The 9594-nt window shown below is 46.2% G+C and overlaps 1 protein-coding gene across 5 annotated transcripts in view; it reads right to left on the bottom strand.

Moving 5' to 3' along the window:
* The window catches only part of si:dkeyp-72e1.9 (syntaxin-binding protein 4), a 130794-nt gene that overhangs the window by 46746 nt on the left and 74454 nt on the right, over positions 1-9594 (bottom strand). For all 5 annotated transcript variants that reach the window (XM_043712009.1, XM_043712006.1, XM_043712007.1 and 2 more), the window contains one exon: positions 7247-7367. In XM_043712009.1, coding sequence (XP_043567944.1) covers positions 7247-7367 — 121 coding nt within the window. The remainder of the gene's footprint in view (positions 1-7246; positions 7368-9594) is intronic.

Raw genomic sequence — 9594 nt, forward strand, 5'->3', positions numbered from 1 at the left:
TAATTATAGCAAGACATCCCTGTACTTGAACTCGCAGATAGTGAGGACTGCAGATGCTGGCGAGTTAGAGTCGATAAAGCGTGGAGCTGGAAAAGCACAGTAGGTCAGGCAGCATCCAAGGGGCAGGAGAGTTGACATTTCGGGCAGGATCCTTCATTATTCATTCTGATGAAGGCTCCTGCCTGAAACATTGACTCTCTTTCTCCTCAGATGCTGCCTGACCAGCGTCACCCTTTATTGACCCTGTTCTCGAACTCCAGTGGGGCATGGCACAAGTGCAGCACAAAGTCATGTCTAAACAGACATGTTACAATCTGACCATTTCTATTGCTCTCCCATATTCTCGCAGTTGGCTTATGGTCACCTCCAGAATTAGAGTAAGGGGTATAGGGTAAAGTTACCATAGTCCCACCCTCTCATTAGAGTTTAGCCCGAGGCTTGGTAGCGATACCAAACTTTCATGGTGACCTCAGCCCGTGTGGGAATTGAACCCACGTATGCTGCATTGAAAACCAGTCAAGTGAGCTAATTGGGCCTATCCCATAGACCTTGTAAAGGGCAGGTAAAGGTCAACCACCTAGGGCTAGCAGATCTCCTCTCCCGAAGGACACTACTGAACAAGAAGGACTGTTATGACAATTGATGATAGTTACTGTGGTGACAATTCACCAACTTCATAATCCAGATGTATCATCTGATATTAAACTCCATCAGTTACCATAGTGGGATTTGAACTCAGGCCATAGTCTGATCCTGCAGGTTACCATTGACCAGAAACTCAACTGGACTCACCTCATAAACACAGTGGCTACAAAAGGAGGTCAGAGACTAGGAACACTGCAGCGAGTAACTCACCTCCTGGCTCCCCAAAGCCAGTTCACCATCTGCAAGGCACCACATCCACAAATTTCCACTCCCTCCACTACTGGCACTCAGAAGCAGCAGTGTGTAATATCTACAAGGTGCACTGCAGAAATTCACCAAAGATCCTCAGATGGCGCCTTCCAAACCCAAAACCATGTCCATCTAGAAAGACATGGGCAGCAGACACATGGGAATACCAGCACCTGTAAGTTCCCCTCCAAGCCATACACCATCTTCTGTATTACTGGGTCACTGTGACATTAATACTACAGTATCATTTCCCCCCTTGCTGAGGGTTGAAATCAGTTTGGATGCAGACTAATAGTAAAAGGTAGAGGTGGCCTGCAGGATTTTCACTTTATCACTTTGCAACAGCAGTAGACTCACCAACTTTAAGGGCATTAAATAGCCATTAGATAAACATATGGATGAAAATGGAGTAGTGTAGGTTAGCTAGACTACAGATTGGTTTCACAGGTTGGTGCAAAGTCAAGGGCCAAAGGGCTTGTACTGCGCTGTAATGTTCTATGTTCTACATTTAATGGAGAATGGAGCAGTCGTAATCTAAAAGCACGGAAACCTCTTCAAATTTTATTACACTGCAATAAAGACTGCACTTCTTTTTAAATTCATGTGTCGGACATTGGTGTCACTGGCTGGGCCAGCATTTCTAGTTGCCCTTGAGAAGGTGGTGGTGAGCTGACTTCTTGAACTGCTGTAGTCTGCGTGCTGTAGATAGACCCACAATGTTGTTACGGAGAGAGTTCCAGAACTTTTACCCAACGACAATGAAGGAATAATAATATATTTCCAAGTCGGGATGGTGTATGACTTGGAGGGGAACTTGGAGGCGCTGGTACTCCCATGTGTCTGCTGCCCATGTCCTTCTAGATAGATATAGTTGTGGGTTTGGAAGGTGCTGTCTGAAGATCTTTGGTGAATTTCTGCAGTGCATCTTGCTGATATTACACACTGCTCCTACTGAATGCCAGTAGTGGAGGGAGTGGAAATTTGTGGATGTGGTACCTTGCAGATGGTGGGCAGGCTTTGGGGAGTCAGGAGATGAGTTACTCGCTGCAGTATTCCTAGCCTCTGACCTCCTTTTGTAGCCTACTGTGTTTATGAGGTGAGTCCAGCTGAGTTTCTGGTCAATGGCAACCTGCAGGATGTTGGTAGTAGGGGAGTCAGTGATGACAATACCATTGAATGTCAAGGAGGCCGTGATTAAATAGTCTCATATTAGTGATGATCATAGCCTGGCATTTTTGTGGCACGAATGTTACTTGCCGCTCGTCAGCCTAAGCCAAAATACTGTCCATATCTCGTTTGCATTTGAACATGCTCTGCTTCAGTATCTGAGCAACTGCAAATGTTGCTGAAGATTGTGCATTCATTGCTGAACATCCCCACTTCTGACCTTGTGATAGAGGGAATGTCTTTGATTAAATTCCTGACGATGGTTGGACCTAGGACACTACCCTGAGGAACTCCTGTAGAGATGTCCTGGAGATGACTGACCTCCAGCAGACACAACCATCTTCCTATGTGCCAGCTATGACTGCAACCACTGGAGAGTTTGCCCCCTGATCCCCATTGATTCCAGTTTTGCCAGGGCTCATTGATGTCACACTTGGTCAAATGCAGCCTTGATGTCAAGGGCTGTCACACCCACCTCCCCTCTGGAATTCAGCTCTTTTGTCCATGTTTGAACCAAGGCTGTAATGAGGTCAGGAGCTGAGTGGTCCTGGTGGAACCCAAACTGGGTGTCACTGAGCAGGTTATTGCTGAGCAGATGCTGCTGTTGATGACACCTTCCATCACTGGAAAGTGTTGGTGACATTTTGAGGTTATGAAATCACTGTAAGCTCTTCCTTTCCTTCACTCTTTCTTTCCAGATGAACACTTCACTCACCTCCAGATGCTCAATGCCTGTTGTGTAAGGGTGTAAGGTTTGAAAGGGTTAATACTGAGCAGAACTTAAACACCACCCACTGTGATAATGTCATATGGAATTGTGAGCTGAACTTTTTGGGATCTTAGTGAAAAAAGACTTAATATTCCAATCCTTCTCACAGTCTCTGTCACAATGTCTGGGATAAGAAAGTAACGAGTCGCTAATATGTAATAACCACACTCCTCGTTCAAGAAAAAAGCCTCGTTTAGTGTCATAGAGTCATGGAAATGTACAGCACAGAAACAGACCCTTCAGCCCAACTCGTCCATGCCGACCAGATATCCCAACCCAATCTAGTCCCACCTGCCAGCACCCCGTCTATATCCCTCTAAACCCTTCCTATTCATATATCCATCCAAATGCCTTTTAAATGCTGTAATTGTACCAGCCTCCACCACTTCCTCTGGCAGCTCATTCCATATTCTAGTTAGACCAGTCAGTGGTTTTCCTTTACCGCGCTAGACCAAGTCATGTAGCTTTATCGGCTTTGAGATGATCGTGGCAGCAATCCTATCACATGGTATGGCACAGACTTGGTTTAGCTGCTCAAACAACTGAGCGAACAAGCCTCCATAGTATTCTTAGTCTGAAGGACTTGAAGTTTGAAAAATAGGCCAGGATTAATTTTCTCTGACAGTCTAGTAGATAGAAGAATGATAGGAGGGAGAACCGTAACTGCCTATTACTTACTTTCTTGGCTGGGGCCACCCTTACACAGGATCAGCATGGGGAGGTATCATCTCTCAGCCATGGTGCTCAGTGCAGGAAATATTCTCACCACATCAACTGTGGCTCAGTTGGGAGCACCTTCACCTCTGAGTCCTGAGGACCTGGCTTCAAGTCCCATTGCATGATCCAAGTGTAAAAGTCAAGCCAGGGTGGCATGGTGGCTAGCACTGCTGCCTCACAGCGCCAGGGACCTGGGTTCAATTCCAGGTGACTGTCTGTGTGGTGTTTGTATGTTCTCCTTGGGCCTGCATGGGTTTCCTTCCACAGTCCAAAGATGTACAGGTTGGGTGAATTGGCTACGGTAAATTGTCCTGTAGTGTTCAGCGATGTGTAGATTAGGTGTGTTAGTCCGGGGAAAGGTAGAGTACTAAAGTAGGGGAATGGGTCTGGGTGGGTTACTCTTCAGAGGGTCAGTGTGGACGTGTTGGGCCAAATGGCCTGTTTCCACACTGTAGGGATTCTATGTTATTAAAGCCTCACCTCAGAGAGGGGGGCAGTGTCATAAAGTCATAGAGATGTACAGCATGGAAACAGACCCTTTGGTCCAACCCGTCCATGCCAACCAAATATCCCAACCCAATCTAGTCCCAGCTGTTCAGCCTCTCCCCATAGCTCAAATCCTCCAACCCTGGCAACATCCTTGTAAATCTTTTCTGAACCCTTTCAAGTTTCACAACTTTCAAGGAGCTATGAACCTGCACTCCAAGGTCTCTTTGTTTAGCAACACTCCCTAGGACCTTACCATTAAGTGTGTAACTCCTGCTAAGATTTGCTTTCCCAAAATGCAGCACTCCGCATTTATCTGAATTAAACTCCATCTGTCACTTCTCAGCTCATTGGCCCATCTGGTCCAGATCTTGTTGTAATCTGAGGTAACCCTCTTCGCTGTCCACTACACCTCCAATTTTGGTGTCATCTGCAAACTTACTAACTGTACCTCTTATGCTCGCATCCAAATCATTTATGTAAATGACAAAAAGTAGTGGACCCAGCACCGATCCTTGTGGCACTCCACTGCCACAGGCCTCCAGTCTGAAAAACAACCCTCCACCACCACCCTCTGTCTTCTACCTTTGAGCCAGTTCTGTATCCAAGTGGCTAATTCTCCCTATGTTCCATGAGATCTAACCTTGCTAACCAGTCTCCCATGGGGAACCTTGTCGAACGCCTTACTGAAGTCCATATAGATCACACCTTGTGTATAGTTACAGCTGAGATAGATAGATTCTTAATCAGTCGGAGAATCAAGGGTTATGGGGAAAGGGCAGGAAAGCGGATGTGAGGAATGTTGGAACAGCCATGATCCTACTGAATGGTGGAGCAGGTTCAAGGAGCCAAATGGCCTACTCCAGTTCCTATTTCTTATGGCCTTAAGCTGGAATATAATAGCAATCGAGCTCTGCATTGTTGAGATAAGAAGCTTCAAACTGGGGCTCTGCCTGTCCTCCCCAGTGGATGTAAGTAATTCCTGGAACTATTCAGTAAAAGAACACATTTGGTGGACCTGGATCCTGGCCAATATTTATCCCCGAACCACCATAATAAAAACAGATTACCTAGTTGTAATCAAATTGCTGTTTGTGGTAGCTTGTTATGTATAAATTTTCTGCTACATCTCTTACATGACAGCTGGCCAACGTCCATGCAAAGTATCATATAAATGTAACCATTTTTAGTTCTGAAGAGGGGGCAAAGAATCCCAGCAGTGTGGAAACAGGCCCTTCGGCCTAACAAGTCCACACCGACCCGCCGAAGTGATACCCACCCAGACCCATTCCCCTATCCTATAGGTAACCCTGACTAATGCAACTATCCCCGAACACTATGGGCAACCTATCATGGCCAATTCACCTAAACTGCACATTTTTGGGTAGCAGGAGGGAACCAAACAGACACAGGGAGAATGTGCAAATTCCACACAGACAGTTGCCTGAGGCTGGAATCAAACTGAAGTCCCTGGTGCTGTGAGGCAGCAGTGCTAACCACTGAGCCACCGTGCCACTTACTGGACTCAAAATATTAACTCTGCTTTCTCTCCACAGATGCTGCCAGATCTACTGAGTTTCTGTCACAATTTCTGTTTTTTGTTTCTGATATAAATGTAAGATTTTCTTTACTACAAGGTCAGTAAAGCTCTGTCAAGTAAGGGTGATGATTTTTTAAATGTGACGTTATTGCTTTTTTAAAAAAATTATTGATTTGTTCAAAAAATGTGGACACCATTTGTTAGTCCAGCATGTATTGTGTATCCCTTAGAGGGGGCAGTGAACTGGAGTTATATTATTGCTCCAGTTCACCCACAGAGCTGTTAGGGAGGGAGTCCTGGGATTCTGATCCAGTGAACACTGAAGGAATGCCGAAATATTTAAAAGCTAGGATAGTACACGACATGGAGAGGAACTTGCAGATGGTGGTGTTCTAATGCATCTGTTGGAGTCATCGTCATATAACACAGAAACTCTTTGGTCCAAAAAGTCCATGTTGCCCATAATCCCAAGCTAAACTAGTCCCACCTGCCATCTCCTTGCCCATTCAAATGTCTTTTAAACCTACATGTATCCACATCCACCACTTCCTCTGGAAGTCCATTCCACACCTGAACCACTCTCTGTGCAAAATACGTTCCCCTCATGTCTTTATTAAATCTCTCTCCTCTCACCATAAAAATGTGTCTTGAAATCCCCCACCCTAGGGAAACTTGTATTTATTGATGGAAGAGGTTGTGTGTTTGGATGGGTCAGGGACCCTTGGTGAGTTGTTGTGGTGTATCTTACAGATGGTGCGCACTGCAGCTTCTGCATGTTGATGGCGGAGGGAGTGAATTTTTTAAGGTGGATTTTACTCAAAAACCCTTGAAGCTTTGGAGGTTTTAAATCCCTTTCAATGTTCAATACCGCAAGAGTTCCCACTTCAGGGAGTCAGTGCCTTTATTCAGCACACTGAGAGTTCAGGGGTGCAATAAGGATCAGATTCAGATCAACATTCAATCCATCTTGTCCTCAATAATCCACTTCAATCCACAGCTCGGAAAGCAAGCCCTTAGCAGTTAGCCTTGGTGACGTTGGCAGCTCACCAGTAATTCAGTAACATGGAGCTGCCCTCACTGGGCTCTGGTTTTGATGACTCAAATTCAATACACTGTGGAGCCACACGAGATTTGACCCTGTGTTGTGTGTGAAACAGCGGCAAGAGCAGAAAGGAGTCCATTCGCAAGTCAATTTGTACGCAAGTCAGAACACAACATAAGACAATCTAAAATAGCCGTTCGCAGGAAATGTGCATATTGTCAGATCTTTAAGATGACAGGGAGAAAGTGAGGACTGCAGATGCTGGAGATCAGAGTCAAAGAGTGTGGTGCTGGAAAAGCACAGACGGTCAGGCAGCATCTGAGGAGCCAGAGAGTCGACGTTTCGAGCATAGGCCCTTCATCAGGAATAGGATGGATTGACTCTCCTGCTGCTCGGATGCTGCCTGACCTGCTGTGCTTTTCCAGCGCCACACTCTTTAAAATGGCACCCTTGTATAAGATGTTATTCATAAGTCAGAGAATACCCCCCCCTACACTTAGGCCTTAATGCACAGGAAAAGATTAATGGTAACCAGTTCCCCCTTCTCTGTTAACATCAAAGAATGAGGTGAGAAAGTCATGAGGACTACTCAGATACATTGACAGAAATGGTAAAGGGTTGTTAGACGTACTGTGTGTCAGAGCAAAGTAAACTCCCGGTATTTCCGTTGGTTGAGTTACAGGAACAAGCCGGACTTAACTGTTCCGAGCTCAGGGACGACGCTGAGGAACTCGATGATGATCTCTCTCGTCCTGTTCCAGGTGGAAAGGGGGAAGGGAACAAAAAGACAATTAACAAAACAGAAGGATTTTATATGTCACTGACACAGGCGACATGGTGCCTCACAGCACCATGGACCCAGGTTCGATTCCACCCTTGGGTGACTTTCCGTGTGGAGCTTGCACATTTTCCGCATGTCTACAGTTTCCTCCCACATTCCAAAGATGTGCAGGTTACGGTGGACTAGCCATGCTAAATTGCCTCATTGTGTCCAGGGAAGTGCAAGCTAGATGGGTTAGCCATGGGAAAATGAAGCGATGGGGTGGGGGGGGGGGGGGGGTCCAGGCATGCTGCTCTTTGGAGGGTCGCCATGGATGTGATGGGCTGAATAGCCTGCTTCCACACTGTAGGGACTCTATGACTCTCCATCACCAATGTAAAGAAACATAGAAAATAGGAGCAGGTGGCTCCATCATTCACTATGACAATGGCTGATCATCCATCTCAACATCATATTCCGGATTTCTCCCCAACACCCTTGGTGACTTTAAAAATCTAAAAATGTGTCTCTTAATTTCTTGAAAGTATTCACCGACTTGGTCTTCTGTGGTAGGGAGTTTCACAGGTTCAGTAGTCTTTGAGTGAAAAAGACATTCCTGACCTCAGTCCTAAACGGTCTAGCCAATTCCCTGAGACTGTGTACCCTGGTTGTGGACTTCTCACCCAGGAGAAGCATCTTCCCCACATCGCGTCTGTCCAGTTTTTTTTTAGAATTTTATACATTGCAATTAAATCCCTTCTCATCGCTAGTGATTACGGCCCAGTCAGATTAATCTCTCCCCAGACTCTGAACCTCTGCTACACTCCCTCAGTGGCAAGTATATCCGTTCTTTAGCAGAGAGACCAAAACCTCACACAATACTCTGGGAGTGGTCTCATTAAGGCCCCGTATGACTGTAGTGAGGCCTCCCTATTTATTTAAACTCTCGCTGGCAGCAGAAAGCAGCACGCAAAAGAACATCAGAATTGCAGAAGGTGCCCATTCAGATCATAATGTCTGCATTGGCTCTTATTTAATCTAGCTGTATTATCTAGTGCCAATCTCCTGCCTTTTCCCCATATCCCTCACATCATCACTATGTAAAAGTCCATCCAATGCCCTCTTGGACAGAGCATTGTCAAAAGGGCTTGTCCATTTTCCTTTCACTCGATCAGTCTAATTCAGCCCTTACCACTTTCAAAGCTCGCTGGAAGACACTACACATACTTAATAGTTTCAAAGTGAACACTGATATCAACTACTGCATTCCCTGGAGCTGATGGAGCCCAAAGGCACTCAGTGATGGTAGCGATAGTGGAAAGGGGCTTTCCTCATGCTTTTTCACAGAGTCATTGGTTGCTTAAGGAGAGGCAGGAAAGGATAGGTAGAAAGGCAGGTTGTAAGAGGAATACTGAAGTTACAGAGAGTTATTGATAGGTTAAGTCAATGGGCAAAAAGTTGGAAAATGAAGTATAATGTGGGTAAATGTGAATTTATTCATTTTGGGAAGGGAGAACAAAAGAACAGGTGCAGCACGGTGGCTCAGTGGTTAGCACTGCTGCCTCAATGCCAGGGACTGGCTTCAAATCCAGCCTTGGGTGACTATCTGTGTGGAGTTCCCTCGTTCTCTCTGTGTCTGCATGGGCTTCCTCTGGGTGCTCTGGTTCCCTCCCACAATTTAATGATGTTAGGTGAAAAGGAAGCTCGATTATCGGATTATCTCAAAGAGATCTTGAGGTCCCGATAGAAACATTACATCAAAGATGTGTTTCCAACACTGATTGCATCTTGTGATTAAAAGTGAACTCCGCTTCCCGAAATGCTGCCGAGAACAGTCCTGGACTGATGGGAGCCTAGGCACAGTCTCCAAATGACTGACCTCCCACCCCCCTCTCTCTGTCCCCCCACACTTTCCCTGGAGTTCTACACAAGGGTATACTGTAAACCCCCTTCCCCAGATAATCTCTCCAACATTGTCCTGTACAAGGCAGAGGTGGAACCTGTCAAAACGTTGCAGTAAAAGGGTGCGTGTATGAGAGAGAGTGAGTGAGTGATTTGGAGACTCACCCACCCATCCCAAAGAGGCAGCAGCAGCAGTCTTGTTGTTGGTGTCCAGTCTGGCTGCCTCAGAGAGGGGGCGGTGTTGGATGGGGTTGGGGGATGGGGTGGGGTGCGGGTGGGCGGGGGCTGGTGTCAGATGGGTTTGGGAGACGGGTGGG

The sequence above is a fragment of the Chiloscyllium plagiosum genome, chromosome 21, assembly GCF_004010195.1.
Source record: "Chiloscyllium plagiosum isolate BGI_BamShark_2017 chromosome 21, ASM401019v2, whole genome shotgun sequence".
NCBI lineage: Eukaryota > Metazoa > Chordata > Chondrichthyes > Orectolobiformes > Hemiscylliidae > Chiloscyllium > Chiloscyllium plagiosum.